Raw genomic sequence first — 20,199 nt, forward strand, 5'->3', positions numbered from 1 at the left:
TACCTTTCCCCAAGTGGACTTGTAAGTTACACAAAGTGAAATGTGAGAATAACATCTCATACTACTAATCCCACTTTGTACTCCTTGAGGATTAATTCCATGAGGATAGGTACACCACGTTCATCATTCAAAACATCATTACACAAGACATAACCTTAACATGCTTTATTAACATTAGACATTAATCACATCACATCACTTACATTTCATAATGACACATTTATACATTAAAGATAAAGACACACCAAGACTCCCCGTTCAAGTGTTTATTTGTGCAATGGATAAATACCGTCTGATATCACCACCTACCCTAAGTAGTACACTCTTTAGGAGACTTAGTTAATAAAATTAGTTTGTGGGGAGTTAGATTTAATCGACATAGACCATGAGAGGTAGACATGGGATCCTGAAATTAACCCCTATCGGATGAGAGGCCCCCACTTGCCTAGGGTAGGGTCATTTTCTTAGCCTTTACATAAATTCTCCAATAGCTACACCTATGCGGGCGCATAGTTAAGGGATAAGGAAATTGCTTCTAAGTAACTCATTCTCTACTAACGAGGAGTACTCATCTCAAGAGTTACATTGGATACAACATCTCAACTCACGAAGTGTATCCACCTCTTTTTCATATCCTCTCGGTGCTAAGCATAACTCCCCCACGGAGACTTAAACATTCATTACTATAGGTTAAAGAATAACTTATTGGAAAACACATCTCAACTCACTAAGGGTAATCCATCCCTTAACCTATCTTAGAAAAGCTCTTGGGAGGTAGTGAAGTTTCTACTAAATACTATCTCAAATCACGAAGAGTGTTCACCCCAAAACTCCACTTTCACATTCGTTAGCTTCATTCATCCAAAATGTGTGTGTGTGTGTACATGTAAGCACACCTTTCACATAATCACCATTTTCATAACATTAACTTCTAAACGTGCTTACATCTTCATTCATCACACTACACACATTAGCATACTTCACATAAACATGTACTTCAATTAGGCATAGTTTCTACAAATTATACCTAACAAGCTTTATGAAACACATCAACAAGAATATCATCATTATCATATTACTTCACATATCAAGCCTTCATGTCCATACTCACAATATATAAATACATATTCACATACTTCAAGTAAACACCGCCACCAAATGTGGGTCATACCACTCAGTGACAATTCACAATAAGAACTAAACAATATAACCAACTTACTATTCATCCAAGCTTTCACCATCTATTCATAATTTATCCAACAAATCATCATAAAATATCCCTTAGGGAAGTGTAACTAAAATACAATATAACCATAAAATAAAACATATTTCTGACATTCTCTATCTAATCATGCTCATTAAACCATTTCATAAGCTAAAAGTTGATAAAAAGCATAAACATGTTTTTATTGGGGGTTTGACATAAAAATCATCATTTAACACTAAGAAAAACTCATTTTAATCATTAAAATGTTCTCATACAAAGACCCATACTTAGAGTCAAGGAATACAGAAGTTTGTAGTTGAAACCCTTTTTGAAATCATGTAAAAGTGGCTCCTTGAATGAAAGGAAGTTCAAGGATGACTAACATACCTCAATGAGAAGAAACACACTATTTTTTATGAAGAAACGTCCACAACCAACCCCTTCTATCCCTTCCTTGAGTTCTAGCTTCTATGGAGTTTGAGAAAATCTTTCTTGAGGGAGGGGTTTTGGATTTTTGAAAATGAAATCTAAAATTAGGTCTTAGTGTTTGAACCCTCTTAATATACACAAAAGACCCTAAAATAATCATCCATGGTTCATAAAAGACTTGTGGTAAATTTACCAAATACCTTAAGCCTTGACAGATTTTTAGTAGCTTTTGCAGGCACCACCTACGCCCTACAAACGACGGACCGTAGTCCAGACTACGCCCCTTAGATGGGGTCCATCGTTTGGGTTTGATCCTCCCTTTTATGCAGACCTTGCAGGTCCAATCAATGCCCAAGGTCGACGGGCCGTCGTTTGACCAACGGTCCATCCCTTGTGGTCGTCGTTGGTCACTGCTTGGCAGCATCCTGCCAAAGAGACAGAGTCCTCTTCTAGGGCCCCTCGTGGGTCCTAGGTAGAGTCGTACCCAGACGTTGAACACCTAAACATTTTCATCTAGATCTTAGGATCATCCCACATCAATTTCAACTAAAACGAACACGTTAAACTCGCTAAAATAGACTAATACACACAAACACTTTTCAAGGCACATCTTTCGAACGTCATAGACGTTCTTGGACGTTTGACCTCCAAACATCACCAAACTTTAGAAAATGTCTCAAAACATCATTATTAACCATATTAGCACAAAATTAAATCATGATACACATGCGAAACTCTATCTCAACCTAGTTCGTTTTAGAGGCGTTAGAGATTTAGGATAACTGAGCGATTTATGACAACTTGTATCATTTTTCCCATGAAATTCACTGGTAAAGGTAAGAGTTTGACTCTCCAATCTTGTAAAGTATTTCTTAAGACATAGAAACTAGGTGGTTGACGTTGGAAAAGAGTTTTGAGCATGAATTCATATGGGTAAGGAGACCTAAGTTGAAAAAGATGATCATATTTTAGACGGGCTGGGATTTGTTAGTTATCTGGGTGAATTATTAGGTCATTTATGAATGATATTTGTTAGTATTGTTTATTCTAGATCAAGCACAAGACAATGCACTTCTTAAAGGGAAAGCTTAAGTTATTTAGAGTTTTCAAGGGGCTTGATTCGATGTAGGTGATGATTATATGCTTTCTATATATGTATATTTGCATGTTTATTGCTTGTAGTGTCATAACATGCAACTGATAAAATAATTACATATTCAACTAAATCGGCTAAATAATCATGCATATAAGTTATCACATTATAATTGTATAGGCGTTCGTGAACTCACTAATGACACCCTTCGTTACTCAAACTCTAATTAGCATTATTTATAAAAAAACAAATATCTTTCAGTATCGAAGTCTCGAAATTCTTAACATGTATAGATTTGAAAGAAAATTTAATCTATCAAAAGTTTTACCATAACTTAATGTGTAAAACAAGTTTAATTTATTCAAAATAGGACTTTACGATGTTAAGCAAGTTCATATCAAATTCATAAAACAACTTATTTTTGGGGCAACACTTAAATTTCCAACTTCTATTTTTTCTTCTTCTTTGAAACACATTTGGATCTTGAGGGACCCATGTATATGTTCGTCTCTGCAAGTCATAAAACAAATGTTAAACTAACGGAAAATGTCATTTAGGTAAAAGAGGTTCTAATAATAAAAAAATGTACTTTTTAAGTTACGAATGGTGCTATGTATTTTGTATAACACAAGGAAAATTTGTCTTTCAAATGTAGGAGAGACATGGGTGGACTGAAAAAGTTTTGGAGAGAAGTGATAAGATAAGATATGATGCTACTTTTGATTAGTGAGGATATGACCTTAGATAAAAAGGTGTACAGGACACATACTAGGATAGAAGGTTATTAAGTAGTGTATGTTGGGTTCTAAAGATGTCAATATAAAATGAAGGGTTGCAACTCTCTTGAAGGGTTGTGACTTTGCCAAAAGATTTTGACCTTTATGAAAAGTTGTAAGGGTTGTGACCGTTTGAAAGTTTGTGCCTTTTTCGAAGGGTGTGACCTTTCTAAAAGGTTGTCTGATTTCTAAAGAGTTGTGACCTTTACCCTTTGTTGGCAATAAATAGAGAGGGTTTCTCTCATTTTTCTGCATTATATTCTTCCCTTATGCATATATTTCTTAGACCATCTCCAACCCCACTGTATTTTACTCTCCATTCTCTATATTTCGAGAGTAAAATAGAGAATGAGTTCTCCAATCACCCTCCATTTCACTCTTTATTCTCTATATAGAGAGAGTTGAATAGTAGTTCTCCAAATTTGGAGAACCACTATTCACACTCTCTATTTCACTTTTTCATTATTTTATTATTATTTTTATTATTTTGTAATTAACATATTATTTTCATATAAGGCTATGAATTAAATCTCTAATATTTGTGATTCTTTTTAATTTTTATATTATTTTTTAAAATATATATTATTTAATATATACTATTTTATCTCGAATTAATAATATTTTAATTTTAAAATTTTTTTGTCAATTTAATATAATTTGATTTTTCACTATAAAGAATGCACAATTTTAAATGGACTACAATTGTTCAAAATATTTGTAATTCACGTTCTCAAAAGAAGAAATATTACACGATGAAATAATAATCGAGCCGGAAAGATGTTGAACGTACATTCGGAGGTTTGCAATCACATTTTCCAAATATTGTAGGATAATTACATTTTGAGAAAAAGGAAGTGCTACATGATATAATGACTACAATAATTATGTTGCACAACATAATTATTGAGGATGAACGTAATCTTAATGAACCAATTCAAGATGTCGTAAATGCTCCAATTGCAACGACAAAAAATGGAGGTAAATGAAAATCTTCGATTTGAACAATTTTTAGTTAGACACAAAAAATTACGGACAAGAGTGCTCATTTGAACTCCATAATGCTTTAATAGAGCATTTATGTGAGCAACGTAATAATCTTGAAAGTTTGGCATTTATGTAATGCTTATATAATCATATTTCATTAATGATTTCACTTTTATTTGAATTGTTCATTAATTTGTATATTATATAGAATTTGCTTCTAAGGTATTCTATTTAGAAATTTAGAATAAAATATAATTTTATATTAAAAAGAATTTGTATAACAAAAATTTACATTACATGAAAATTATATAAAAGTGATTATTTTGAAAAAATAAAGGAAGAAGAAATTTATATTATGAAATAAGAAAATAAGAATGAAGTAAAAATAATAATACAATATTGAGGATAGAGAAATAGATAATTTTTAGAGATCAAAATAGAGAATTGGGTTGGAGATGATTGTATTAAAAAATAGAGAACTCTATATTTGGAAAGTGAAATAGAGTAGAGGGTTGGAGATGACCTTCCAAAACAAAATCGATCAATCGTGTCTGCGTGCGTGATTCGTTGCTGTTATTTTAAGTTCGTTGGAATTATTGAAGTTTAAGGTACCGCTACTTCTTTAATGGTTAATCTGTTTTATCTTGTGATGAATTTATTTGTAACCTCAGGTACTTGAGGAGATTAAATTTCTTAAGGATACACAGTGAGTTATGTGGACTCGGATAGTTCTTTGAGTTTTCATTTTCATCTTCTATTTCTTCTGGTTTGCTTATGCATAAAGGAGATAAAAAGCTTACGAAATTTAATAATGATGGTATTTTGTGTGATAAGAAAATTACTTCTATTTTCTATGTTCTTTTTGTTGGAAATAAGAAGAAGAAAAAGAAAATCATGTTATCAGATGATAAAAGAGATTTGAGATGAATTAGTACTACTTTAATATGTTCAAGTATATTTTTTGTAGTAAGTTTTTCTTGGATGGGTAAGATTAATCTTATTTACTTCCCAATTGCATTCAAGCATTGCATCTTTCAGTTCTTTTCAATGAGAAAGTTATTTTGTGCATAAAGGCTAAGATGAGCACCTTAATGCACATATGTTGTCTTCTAACAATATTTGAACATTAGTTTAGTTTTTTAGTTGAAATCCAATGTCTTCTAAGGAAAATTGGAATATGATGAAATTAAGGAAAGAAAGAAATAATTTGCAAGAAAAGTGACTTACATGAAATTATATAATTTGATTCAATGAGAGAAAAAATCAGGTTCATTTTTATTTCCTTTGATTATTATTTTTTCTATCCTTTATAAGTTATGAGATTTATTTTATAAATGTTAGGATAGATTGTCATTATGTGATGATCTCAGAATATATCTTTATTATTAGAAATATGTATTCTGTTTAAGGATTTGAAAAAAACTTCTTAGTTTTTTACTCCATGTGAAATTTGATTATTTTGAGACTAAAATCTTCTGGATTTTTTTCTCTCCATTGGTATGAAGAATATAACTTCATGAACAAATGAAATTGTGCATTGGTTCGAAGAATATAGAAACTTCACCAATATATTAAATACTCAATTTGAATGAATATTCTCACTTGAAGAGTACAAAATCTTCATCAGGAATATTAAGGCTAAAGAATTCAAAAAAGATAATATCGTCTTCGTTAATTGGAAACTGTGTTGTATTTGAGGTTTCTGGAGATTAAAACATTTTTAGTTTACTACTCTATCTGAATGTGAAAGTAATTTGAAGAATATTTCGAATTCGAGATTCATTCGATTAACGATTAGAAAAATATAAAAAACTTCATCGTAAAACTAGAAATAAGTTGTTTAAAGATTGAATTTTTATTTTTAGTAGTTTAAATACTAAGTGGTTTGTCTAATTGTGACAAAAAGGGGGAAAACACTAGTGATTTTGTGTCTGTAATGGGTGTTTCTATGGATTAAATCTGCAAAAGAAGGTTTCGGTGTTGCCAGTGTGTATTTGATGGTATGCAATTTGAAAGCATGAAAAAAATATTTGAAAAACAATTTCAACTACTTGAAAATATTTTTGAGAACATATTTAAAATTTGGGGGGTTCTTCACTTATGATAAAGACAAATTAGACTTACTATCTAAATAAAATTTGAAAGAACGTGATATGAAATATAATGACATTCTTGTATTATGTTAGACTCACAAATTCTTAAAGCATATTTAATATTGCGGCCGTTGAGTCTCTCTTTAGTAGTATATATGATATGACTAGTATAAAATTACAAAATTATATCACTTGTTCGAAAGAATTGTATTCTTTGATGAAAAAGTGTCACTTAAAATATTACGATTTTTCATGAAAAGATATACTATTAAAATAAATTTGTTTATATAGACATGAACATTGAGGAAAATGTACTTTTATGTTTGTTTTGTAAGACAAATAGGGTCATATGCCCTTACTGGACGTATAAAACTATGATCATTAGTAATTTCTTTAACAAATTGAATGTTATGGAATGGTCCTTATTAAAAGGACATATATCAAGATGTTTATTTTGAAACAATGTTTGTATTTGACAAAGTTATAAAAAGTAAAGAACAAAATATTTGTAAGAAAAAGTTACCTCATTGAAGGTCTTTTCAAACTCAGTATTTTTGTCTGTTCTTACTTGCTTGAATCAAATTGTTTATGACTTGAACGCTTGAGATATGTCCATTACAAAACCTTGCAAAAGCTGATCAACTTAGAATACTTCTAGTGCAATAAATCAAAATGTTAAGTATGTGTTGTTCAAAGGAATCTAAATCCCTTAGAATTGATTTACACTGACATTTGTGATATGCAGTTAACACCATCTTATAGTGGAAAAAAATGTTTCATAGATTTTATTGACAGTTGCACTATATACTATTAGGCTTATTTGTTGGATGATAAGGATGAAACAATAAAAACATATAGGTAATATAAAATTGAAATTGAAAATCAGTTGGATAAAAAGATTGTCATGATTAGAAGTGGTAGATGTGGATAAAATGAATATTCTTTTGCATAAATATATTTGGAAAATGGAATCATCCATTAAATTACTGTACATACTCACCTCAATCTAATGAAATTGTTGACAAGGAAAAAATCGAACTTTGAAGGAAATGTTGAATGTCCTACTTATAAGTTCTGATTTACCACAAAATTTGTGGGGGAATGCTCTCATTATAGCAAAAGAGAATAACAAAAAAAATTGCATTTTCAAAAAGAGAAACAAAAAGTTTTATTTGTTAATAAAAAGAGCAACAAATAGAAAACTTTTCTTTGTTAAGAAAGGGAGCAACAAAAAATTTATCAGACTTTGTTGGATCCTGATAGAAAATTGTTTGTCATCCCTTAAAGTATATACAAGCAATAACTCTTGAAAGGTAGTGATCTAACAATTTTCAATACAGTTTATTCCATAAGAGAAATGGATATAAGGGAACTATTCCCAAACATATCAAATAGGACCTAAGGCTGTCGATTGTATGTTCATTGGATATGGTATAACTAGTAAAGCATGTTGATTTATGGTTCATAAGTGTGAACCATGGGATAGTCAAGTAAAGGGTCTAACCAACCTTGAAAAGAACCAAAGGAGAATGTACTTAATAAGGAGATTCGGAGTAAATGTCAATGGACAAATTACTTCCTCCGGATTTCAGTTTATAATATTTTTTATTGAAAATGAGTCCATATAGTCGAAGAAGATATGTCTTTTGTGGACTCATCCTTTTTGGAAAGAGGGTTGTCAATAGTAAGATAGATTCAACATTGAGTAACCATACTTGAGAGTTGATTGATCTTAATCCAGCAAATAAAATTTTAGGTTCAAAGTGAATCTACAAAAGGAAAAGAAAGTTGATGAAACTACTGACAAATACAAAGCAAGACTTGTTGTCATAGGTTTTAGAAAATAACAAATCCTTGATTAATTTGACATATAATACTACTAAAAAAATAGTGTTTAGTGACAGATATTAGCGACAAACAATATTTTGTCATTATATAATGATGAATTTGTGACGGAATAACCATTTTGTTACAAAATTAACAAATAATTTTTTGATTTATGATATTGCAATAAATTTTCAATGGAATATTTAATACGTCGCTAAATATTAGCGCGAAACTTTGGCGCCTAATTTTCCCTACGTATTTAGTAACAAAGTAGTGGTGACAAATTTGATTAATACTGGGTGACTGAAGTAGTGATGAAAAAAATGTTGCTAAACTATTAAATATATTTTTCCAAAAATTATATTATATAGTGACGAAAATATCCATCAATATAATTTTTCTAACTAAATATATTTATTTGAAAGCGATGAATTTTAGAATCCATCACTAATTCGGTTGCAAACTCTAATTTACGATTTCCTCTACTCTCATTTAATCTCATTCGTCGATCATGATTCATCAAACTTCAAGAGTCAATATCATCGCTCATCTGAATTTATCAATGGTCCTGATTTAAGACCCTTTCTTTCCTATCTTACACAAAAGACCCCAAATTTTTAATTTTCTTCATTCTCCTCGTCTCCTCTCCAAGCCCGCTGCCCAGGCCTTTTTTTCCTTCTTCTCCTTCCTTGGTCCTCCTTTGCAGCCTGGAGAAAGAGTAGTGAAAAACAATGGCGAGCTTCGAAAGACGCGCGAATACCATCAGCTAATCTGCATCGCTGGCACCAGCTCCAATCAGCGAGCAACCAGGCGATCAGGTGGTCTCCGATCGGAACCAACAGTAGCACAGAGATAGCGCCACCAGTTGCCTCCCTCTCCGGCGAAAATGATAGCAACATTAGCTACATGCAGTGAGTAGCGATTGCAAGCACCGGCAACAGCCAGCTCCAACGAGCAACATCAGCAAACGCCGGAGAGCGAGGCGAAGATAACAGCGAAGTTCATGGACAGTCGCCTCCAGATTGTAAGCCATCACTTTTATAAATTGATCTTCTTTTTTAGGTATGAATTTCTTTTTTTCTCTTGTTGTAATTTACTTTAAGTGTCTGATGTTTTCTCCTCTGTATAGTGAGAATGTTGAATTAGCGGTAATTTTTTATTGTTCTAACTTCGACACTTTTTAATGGTGTAAATATTGTTAACTAAAGTATTGTATTGTTACCTGCAGATTAAAGTAACATTTTCTTAGAGAAAGACTCCTAATAAACAATCAAAATAATAATCTGCTTGCAACTTTGTTTAAGAAGCACCAACACTATTTGCTTATTGGTGTGATTTTCTTAAACTAGATCATTACAGTAGGAGTCTCTTATCCTGTGATGGTGTTGCAAAGACCCAAAAGAGGACTATGTCTTCATGGGAAAAATTGTTTGAAGAGGTATAATTGATGTATCTTAGATTTTATCTGCATATTACATTGTGCTAAACTTAGTTTTAATTAAGTCATGCTATGTATTCTAAAATACATTCCATTTACATAACAAGGATCTTGGAGTTCTTTCCACAATTTACTCTTGTAACGCTTCTATTATTGTATGCTTTTATTATTTCATGCATTTTAAAGATCGTTTAGCACATCAAAACTCCATTTTGAATAATTGTCTATTCGTATTGAGTAAAATTCCTCAAGATAAAATAAAATGGTGAATCCGGATGTCATTGATAGAAAGATAATTCACTAGGACCTCTATAGCAGATAGTTGACAAACTTACAATCGGACAAAACTAGTCTGTTTACACTGTTAAATTCCTTTAAGTTCCCTAAGATTCTTATAGTTATTTATTGACATGATAAATTAATCAATGCTTTAACAGATTACTTTGTTACTGACCTAGTCTCTCCTTGATAGAACCTTGCTTAAGACATCTTACTAATTATTTCTCATTAATCTCTTCCTTTCCTTTGGGGACATCCGATAAAAGTGGAATGATACGGCTCCTATCAAAGATAGAATATTCTCAGGATAAAAAATATTTTTATTTTTTGTACTTGTTTCTCGCTCTTCTTAATTATTTGCTCTGGTAGTAAGGTTATATATTCTACTAACATCACTGCTAGATCTGTGATGCAGCTTACAGCCTTATTCACTTGATGTTTTAGTATTATTCTTTTTTAATCGGGTGGAAAGTTGTTTACCTTGGAGTTGTTACTTGACAAATAGAATCTCTTTTCTTGTTTCTGACATAACTTTCTCAATTTGCATGCACCTTGATATTGGGTTGTAGGGCTTGATTTCTCTTGGAGACTTGATGAACAAAATTGCAGACAATGACCTCTTTGATTGGGTTGGACGGGCTAAGATTATTGATTGCATTTGCAATTCCATTTTAGTGGATCCTCAAACTAGACAGGTATCACCTTCTAAAATCTTGATAAGGAAAGATTTAAAGGAGATCACTTTTCCTTTTTGTCTAGTTTCAATTTAATTTCTAATCTACAAAACGGTCATTTTCTTTCACGATACCTGCTCCAAATTTGAGTTGTCCATGATTGAGAAGTTGTTGCCGATGCTACGCGATCCAGATTATCGAGTTAGGTTATGCTTTGCTTAACGGATTGGTGTGTTTTTCCAAACTTCGGATGGTCATTTTGAACTGGTCCACGACATATTTGTACGATGCTTAATTTTTATTTTTTATGCAATATTACCTTTTTAAGTATGTCGAAAACTAACTGTTTGGCAAGAAATAACCATCTATATAAATCTCAAGTGAAATAGCATGGTTATTACTTTATCACAGTAAGTTGTATTTTTATTTAGAATTCTTTGAAAGTTGCTCAAAAGTTGAACGAAGACAATAGTCATAATTTTTTTTATAAAAAGTTTAATAAGGACTCACCTTCTCATAAAGAGTAGAATAGTGGAGAACAAGGGTGACACCTGGAAAGGTCAGAATAATCAAATTAGTAGAAGTATGTATTATGTCGCATGAAATGAGATGACTGTCTATGTGTTTAGGGGTGCATCATACTTGTTTCAGATTTTAGGATGACACCAATTATCATAATCGTATAAACTAAACGGTTTCTACAGAGTGGTGGTTAAATCGACTTTATTATAGGGGTTAGAGTGTTAGCCAGTCAAAAACGTCCAAGTTCAAAGATAAATGTAGGAGATACTATGATACTTACATAGATGTGTGGACCACTGAAGAGATATGAAAAAAATATTATATGATCTATTTTGCAAAGTTCCCAAATGTGTTTTGTAAAGTTTCCAGTGATGATGTTTAATTTAAGCTTAAATGTATATTGTAAGTTGGCTAAAAAAGTATAGCACATTTAATTAAGTTAAAAGGTTATGTATGTTTCTGTCTTTTTCTTCCATTAGAATTTTATTCTTAATCACTAATGTTTCCTCTTTATCTCAATTTATTATTACAGAAAAAATATGAATAAATATTACAGTAAAAAACAATCTCTCAATCCGATATTAATCAATGTGAAGAATATTACCAAGCCACCGAGGGATAAAGAAGCGAAGAATACGCGGTTTCGGAAAATGGATATATTTGTAAAGCAAATGATTCTTTATAATCATTTTTCTTGTTATTATGAAGCGGGTACAACAACTAGTTACTCTCGAATTCATCACTTGTGACACCATGGGGCCTCCTCTTGCTACTACTAATGAGGACGAGGTTTATCCCTTTGTTTCAAGTATGATGGTATCCATTAATTAGTCATCTATACTTTAGTTTTTGATGTTTTCTGTTTTTATGAAAAGTAAAAACTGTGCAATAACAATAGTTGAGGAATGTATGTTCTCTTAAGAATAGTAGATAAATTGTTTTTGATGTTTTGCATCGAAAGTATGTGATTTGGATTTTGCTATCCATAGATTTTGAACCCTCTAAGAATTATTTTATATGAATGTTTGTTATTTTAGAGGTATTTAGTAATTGTTATTTAATCTATTAAAGCAATGTATATTTAAAATAAATAAATAAAATTATTTTATAAGAAATTTTTAGCAACAAATTTAATGATGATTTGGTTGTTGCTATAAAAAAATATTGGCAAAGGATTAACAACGAAACATTTAAGTAACAAAAATTCCATCGCAAATTTATTTCAAATGACGAAATTAATTATGAAATTAGTAATGAACTATATAAGTATAACAAAGGATCTGTCCATCACTAACAATTGGCGACGGATATCATTCGTCTCTAATACGTCGTTAAACTTGCGATGGAACTCATTTTTCGTCGCTAAGAAATTACTAACGAGCGAAATAGAAATAAGCAACAATTCGTTGCAAATCCATCGCAAATTTGATTTAGCGACGAAGTAGCATAGATTAGCGACGGATTTCGTCGATCGCTAAATATGTAAACTTGTTACATCACTTTATGGACTAAAAACAATCGCTCAAATAATGACATGCGAATTCGAACAAACTATATTTGGCAAATGAATTCTAGATTAATCAATGTATAAATATTCTACATTAAAGACTTTTCAAATCACAAGGTCATTATTTGCTTTTATGTTAATGACATGTTGATTATCAAAAGAGACATATCTTGCATAAATGATACTAATCATATGCTAGAAAGTAACTTCGATATGAAAGAAATTGATGTTTCTGATGTGATTGAAAAGGTACTTGACAAGTTCAAGTAGTTGAATTTCAATATTGACTAGATTCCAATAAATGTGAGTTTTGTACTTCAAAAGGATGAAGAAAAAAGTGACTCGCAGTTGGATTATGCTAGAGTATTGAGAAGTATGATATATATCATGAATTGTACGCGATCAGATATAACATGTTCTATTAGTAAACTGAGTTGCTTCACTAGTAATCTCAATAAAACTCATTGGATGACAATAAAAAGAGTTTTGGAATATTTAAAACATACTTAAAAACTATTTGTTTTGCATTATAACTAATATTCAACAGTATTGGAAGAATATAGTAATGCAAATTGAATCACCGGGTCAAATGAATAAAATTCACGAATGGATATGTATTTACTTTTGGTGAAGGAGCAGCCTCTTGAAAATCTTCCAAACGGAAATGTATCGCTTGCTCTACTATTAAATACGAGTTTATCACTCTAGATAAGGCCGGTGAAGAAGTTGAATGAATCCAAAATTTTTTAAAAGATTTTTGGTCCTAACCTTTAGCTCTAGTATGCATATATTGTGAGAGTTAATTTGCAGTAGCTAGGCCGTGGAGCATGATGTATAACTAAAAGTATCGCCATATATGAAGTTGACATAACATCGTTAGAGAACTACTCTCTAGTGGAATTATCATAATTGACTATGTTAAGTCAAAGGATAATGTGTCGGATCCACTTATAAAAAGTCTAACTAGAGAGGGAGTTGATAGATTATCAAAGGAAATGAAACTATGGCCGAGGACAAGTCATTGTGACAGCAGTAACTCTACCTAGAAGACTGGAGATCCCAAGATCTAGGTTCAAGGAGATCAAACAAAGTCATTAGTGATGATTCAACATTGTCAACATATTTTTATGGTCTATTCTCATGATAAAACAATGTTAAGTAACAAGGATAAAGGCATTAAGACTTTTTAGTAGTTTCTAAGTTTGATACAGGGTATATCAAATTTTGTATCTACGGAATAACAAATTTAGAAATTACCTATGTAAGCGTGAAGTGTATGCCAATTTAAGGGGAATCCGGTAAGGCCGGTTCTCTACGCACTTATAAACCAAGACGTATTCATGGTTGAAACGAATAAAACAATCAGAACCAAAAATCGTTAGAGGGTTGATTGTGTGACTTATGTTGATTAGGTATACACCAAAGCTCGACGGTTCAAAGATATTAAATCTATCGATTGACCAAGTATATCCGATATATGTTTACTATGGAAAGTTCAAAAGGAAAGCCACTTATCCAGATGCGACCAATCCTTATTTACGAATCACACAATTTTTCATGCATATATTTTAACAATAGTCATTCCGTATTCATGTGGGGGATTTTGTTGGTTTTAAAGGTATGAACAGAAAATAAAGGGTTGTGGCTCTTCTGAAGGATTGTGACTTTGCCGAAAGGCTGTGACCTTTATGAAAAGTTGTGTCTTTTCTAAAGGTTTGTGACCGTTTGAAAGGTAGTGTCTTTTCCAAAGGGTTGTGACCTTTCAAGGTTGTCTTATTTCCAAAGAATTGCAACCTTTACCCTTTGTTGGCTATAAATAGAGAGGTTTTCTCTCATTTTTCTGCATCGAATTCTTCCCTTCTTATGCATACATTTCTTATAAAACGAAATCGATCGATCGTGTCTGTGTGTGTGATTCGTTGTTGTCATATTGAATTCGTTGAAATTATTGAAGTTTGAGGTACCACTACTTCTTTAATGGTTAATCCATTTTATCTTGGGAGGAATTAATTTGTATCCTCAGGTACTTGAGTGGATTAAATTTATTTTGGACACACAAAGAGTTCTCTGGACTCAAATAGTTCTTTGTGTTTTTCTTTTCAACTTTTATTTTTTATGGTTTACTAATCTGAATACAGGAGATAACAGTGTAGTATTATCTTGCTTAATGCTTAGAACAGTTGGTGTTTGTCTATGTACTAGTTGTATTTACTATAGTTCTTGTTTTGATATCCACATAGACCATAAGTATTTATTGTTGTTATCGATAATCTATCCTAGTAGATTGCTTATTGTGTTTAGATCATTGTACTATCTTATTGTTGTTGTTGCTCCTTTCTAGTAGACTTTACATTGTTTATTTGTGATGTGCTATATTTACTTCTTTGTATTTTGAATAGTTATATTTAAGCCGATGATCTTTCGGAAAGAATCTCTCTATCTTCATGAGGTAATGATAAAGTATATTCTAGATTTCACTTGTGGAATTTCACTAACTATGTTATTGTTTGTTGTTGGTATTATTCCCACTAATGAGGGGTAGAATCTATATAAATTATAGCTGTACCTTGTCTGCGAAACAAAAAAGAAAAAAAAAGATAACCTAAGGACAGGACATTAAATCCATTAACAATTTTGACAAAAAGACACGAACTAAGGACAACACCTTATTAACAATGTTTACAATAAGAAATTCTTCTTCCATTTCATTACTTATAATGGTATAAATTACATAGGGTTTTTTCCTGCATAATAAACTCTGTGAACTAAATATTTTGATCTTATTGTTTCTTTCATATAAGTAGCCTAAACCATTTTTATATGTATAACAATCCATACATGTTCAGAATATAAATCTGAGAATGGAGCCTGAATGCTGCTGCTGAATCATTAACTGGGACAACACGGATTTATGCAGATTTTTTTCACAAAACTCCAAAGCTTAGGCAACGATTGGGTAGGATGCACAAGTTGCAACACCACACATATTCTTTCCCATCTCCATTTTGAAGTATCCATCCTCACCCCAATCTGCTCCCCATGAGTTCTTTATGAGCCAGTAGGGAGTACCATTTTCAACACCGTAACCCACAGCAAGAACAGCATGGTTTACGTCCTGCCAATGAAACAGCCAGTGGTTGTAATATTGTCCATATAGGCCTATTTAGGTGATAATATTTTTATTGCATCTTCTCAGGTTACTCGGGACAGATGACTTACCATGGGAGTGTCGCCACATTCAGTGCTGGCGTAAACTCCGCTCTTGTACTGTTTGAACCCTTTTACCACCTCAAAAGCAACACTAACAGGCCTAACCAATGCAACTGCGTATTTCAGTTCATATTCAGCACCCTGTAATAACACATATGTTAATCAGGAGTCATATGTGTAATTGGTAAAAGCAGCAGCTCAATAAGTTAAACAAATGGGCTGAATAACATTGGCAAAAAGTTGGTTCCATCCATAGGAAAATAAAGATATCTTAATTACCAGGGTAATATTGACAGAACTGATGACTTTGACACCAATATTTGCTTGTGAGAATTTACATATGCCATTCTTGCCGGTGTATGGATATGCTTCTTCAGTGTCAAGACCACCATTGAATTTAATGTACTCAAATGCTTGAGAAGGCAACCCTCCATTGCAACCAAAGTTATTAAAAGCTCCAGCACAGTCCACAAGCTGCTGCTCTGACAGAGAGATTCCCTTCCCAAATGCTTGGGCATAGGCTGCCTCTAGTGCACCAGTAGTGCTGCCAAAACCCCACATATATATGCCTGCTCCATTAGATTTCAATTTTAAGAGTCCAACATGATTTTAACTAATTCTCACCTGAATGTCCAGCAAGATCCGCACTTGCCCTGTGCCTTCACTGGGCTAACAATACCATCTTTCCTCCAGTCTTTCTACAATCACAAAATTGGAAATTTGGTGTTTGTTAAGATTAAAAAAAATAATCTTTCTGCAACCAATTGTACACAGCACACAATGGATGTTTAGTGTTTCTATCTCTATTATAGCATAATTCAACTCAGTGCACTCTACCATCTTAGAAATAATAAACAAACTAGTTTAATTAACTGAATAGCTCGAGATATATATAACCATCAACGATCAGAGTTCATTCTGATTGGATATACCGTCTCTGGCAGAACGACGTTAGTGAGCTTGAGATTTCCCTTTGTGGTGGCAGAACAGTTTTGAGATGCCCCCAACTTGTGTTTACGGAACTCATCCCATGTTAGGTCGGTAAACTCTGCCATGAAGCATAAAAGTAATCGATAAACAACAATTAGATTGATCTTAAATTGCAAACATATATGATAATTATAAGAATTCAATTAAGAATGGTAAAGAAATAACTTAACTTGTACAAATTGATTTTTTTTACATCATCATGTTAAAACTTACAACATGAATAAGTAGTTCATATTGAGTTTTTATAATTTAAATAACTAATTAATAAGTGTGAACTTGTTCCCCTATTTGAAGATAAATAAGAAAGTATAGTACCATTGATACCGAGTTTGTATGATAGTCCTTTTCTGTTATGCGATCGGATCATCTTCAGATTGTCCAAAAATATCTCAAACCTTTGCTTGATCTCTTCAACGGAGTCATACCTTTTCCGATGCCTTTTATAAACATTCAAATATAGAACAATATTAGTATTAAAGCAAAACGAAAGAGAAATCGACCGCATTTTCGAATTTAATAACCTGATAGCAAAGCGAGCGAAGGAGAGAGCACTGCGAGTCTGGCCGACGACTTGAAGAATCCCGTTCTCCAGCTCATCGGGAAATACGACTTGCCTGATCGGATTCTTATCAGCGAAGGTCGCCGGACCGGCAAGTGCAGTAGCGAAAAGGCCGGCGACGAGAATCAATACGAGCGAGAGACGTGACATTGTAATTATTGTAATGTGGGAAGGATTGTTGGAATAGAGGAGAATTTATTGAGGTTGATGGGCCCCATTTGAAAAGTAGGGACCCGGTCCCTTGCAGATATTTTTATTACGTTTAATATCATCAATTCATTTAAATTTATATATTGTATATTATATGACAAATATCTAAGGGTGTAAGGTGTTAAAATTTGTTAGAAAAAAATCCGATCTTCAACTTGACGTGCTCGCAAAAATGGAGTAGTGGATGACCTTAATTTTTTTGTTATGGAATTCGCTTGCCAGTCTGAAATTAGTTACTCTTACATAATATGAGCATAGTCTTTTTTTTCTTACTTTTTTCTTTTTAAATATTTTAAAGCTCAATTATATGTGCAAGCGAGATATTTTATAATATTTAGAGTAGTTGGTTTGATAACAAGACGTGAAAGTATCAGAGATGTAAATTCCTGTCTGTCGATGGAACCTTAATTTTATGATCTAATCGATTCCAAAAGAGTATGTTGAATCATATACTTGTACGTGTTTGTATTGTAAATCATTTATCAAATAAATCTTTAAACTCAATCAAAAAATGATTTATAAACCCCTCTTAGCTGTCTAGCTCACTCTCCTTTAAATATGTGACATGTCAAATTCTTGTCATTTAAATTAATAATATTATCTTCACTAATTGTAATTGTTATTTGAAAAAAATATTAACTAAATTTAGTAGATAAAAGATAAAAAAAATAATTTATTTCTTAAAGTAAAATCTGGGCTCCTGTGTGCACAGTTTCTTTCATCTTCGCAATGTAAGTGGTTATATCACCAGCTCCGAGCTGGCAAACCTTTTTGCGGTCGTGGCCAGTTCCTCATGCCATCTCCAAATCGTTCTCCTCTTTACTATTTTTCTTTCTCCACACCACTCATATAAAAAACAAAAAAAAGACTAAAGAATAAAGAAGTTAGTGAAGCAACGCCGAATAGTGATTGATGACCAAATAGAAAGGGACGGGGGAAAATAATTGAGCTATATATTAAACAGTGGTCTACGTGCCAAGTAGAAAAGCATATTTATAAATTTAATATGTAGTAATTAACCTATAAACAAAGGCGTGATCACCAACTCATGTTCATTTGGTCAAGGACAATTTTTATATTAAAGAATTTTTTTTTAATCATTCAAAAGTTTATAATAAAATATATCATAATATTTGTTATATATAAAAAGTAATTAATTACTGACGTTTCTATAAAAGTAATTTTTTATTTCTTTCAAACTTTTCGTACAAGTGAGTTATATATAATATTTATCCGAGCACGTTTTTATCTATAACTTTTATCATATATCAACACATTCTTTCTTAAGAATGTTGAAATATTCAATATGTTTATTATAAATTTTATTCTCTTTAAGGAATAGATTAAATTATTTATACGTATTTCATAATTATAAATTCATTTTTATACCTTGGAATTAGTGTATTTGAATGACACACATCAACGATCACTCTAAAGTTACGTACGCCATCACTTTAAATTTCTTTAATTTTACGAAAAAATTATAAACCTTATCAAATGAGGTCACATGACAACTATGCAGCCAATACATTTCAAACCAAATTGGAGATAATTATTTCTGCACATTTTGAAGAATCATTTTAAGAATTTATAGTACTCTACATTTTATAATTACCAGAATACAAAAATTATACTTGAAATTGGTGGAAAATTAGAAATTTTATTAAGAATGTTCAAGAATAATGATGTGTGGCTGTAAAAAAAATAAAGCTATTTAGAATTTAAATCCAAAATTTCTTCATTCAAATGGACAGTCATTATCACTATCGCCAAAGGTACCACTTTTGTTAAAAGTGTCTAACTTTATATTATTTAAATACAAATTTCAACAGTTACCAAAAACAATATTTATTTTGACATATATAATATAATATTTCGTTAAAGAGTGTGCAGTTAGACACATTGAGATGCTACAGCTCCGCTTGTACCTCAAACTAGGATCCTAACCAAGCAAAATTTAAGTGAGTAAAAAATAAAAACTTGTAAATAAATATCTTATGGGATTCAAGTGGGATTATATGCGTCACTATGCTCACAAACATGAATAACATGACGTACGAGATGACCTAACATTTTTGTTATCGGTTTGAAGTTTGAAATTAGTTACTCCTACATAATATTATTGGAAATAGCCTTCTGATACGAACCCAATATAATAAAATATTTAAATTATTAATATATTTTTCTTAAGACAACGAATATCAAGTCAAAAAGTCTATACTATTCATTACCCAAGAAATATAAAAATAGGAACATATTTTTCAACCTTATCATTGAAAAAGTTAAATTTATTGTCCTTTTCATTTAATTTTATATGATATATTTTTCATTTTTTAAAATAAAATAATTATATATGATTTGATAATTTAAATTTTAATTACAAAAAAAAATATATCATTTA

The 20,199-nt window shown here is 31.6% G+C and overlaps 1 protein-coding gene and 1 long non-coding RNA gene across 3 annotated transcripts; one reads left to right on the forward strand and one right to left on the reverse strand.

Moving 5' to 3' along the window:
• The first annotated feature begins 9,004 nt into the window (after positions 1-9,004).
• Positions 9,005-12,282, forward strand: LOC104648441 (uncharacterized). 2 transcript variants are annotated; one of them, XR_742469.4, is made up of 3 exons: positions 9,005-9,471; positions 10,696-10,821; positions 11,855-12,282. It is a non-coding gene; the product is annotated as an uncharacterized lncRNA (long non-coding RNA). The 2 variants fall into 2 exon arrangements; XR_742468.4 differs by having other exon boundaries at positions 9,006-9,433.
• Positions 12,283-15,469: 3,187 nt separating this feature from the next.
• Cyp-3 (cysteine proteinase 3) lies at positions 15,470-17,754 on the reverse strand. The gene is made up of 7 exons (NM_001309384.1): positions 17,551-17,754; positions 17,345-17,466; positions 16,972-17,087; positions 16,664-16,737; positions 16,319-16,583; positions 16,049-16,180; positions 15,470-15,944 (listed from the first exon to the last, which is right to left on the reverse strand). The coding sequence occupies exons 1-7, from the start codon at positions 17,736-17,738 to the stop codon at positions 15,771-15,773; spliced, it is 1,071 nt and encodes a 356-aa protein (NP_001296313.1). The 5' UTR covers positions 17,739-17,754; the 3' UTR covers positions 15,470-15,770.
• Between the last annotated feature and the right edge of the window lie 2,445 nt (positions 17,755-20,199).

The sequence above is a fragment of the Solanum lycopersicum genome, chromosome 7, assembly GCF_036512215.1.
Source record: "Solanum lycopersicum chromosome 7, SLM_r2.1".
Lineage (NCBI taxonomy): Eukaryota > Viridiplantae > Streptophyta > Magnoliopsida > Solanales > Solanaceae > Solanum > Solanum lycopersicum.

Bases quoted from the DNA above. Each gene is read 5' to 3' on its own strand.
- Cyp-3 (NM_001309384.1), bottom strand. From the start codon at position 17,738: ATGTCACGTCTCTCGCTCGTATTGATTCTCGTCGCCGGCCTTTTCGCT. The intron at 16,738-16,971 runs GTATATCCAATC...TTGTGATTGTAG, and splicing joins ACGTCGTTCTGCCAGAGACG to AAAGACTGGAGGAAAGATGG. The intron at 15,945-16,048 runs GTAAGTCATCTG...TTTCATTGGCAG, and splicing joins AATGTGGCGACACTCCCATG to GACGTAAACCATGCTGTTCT.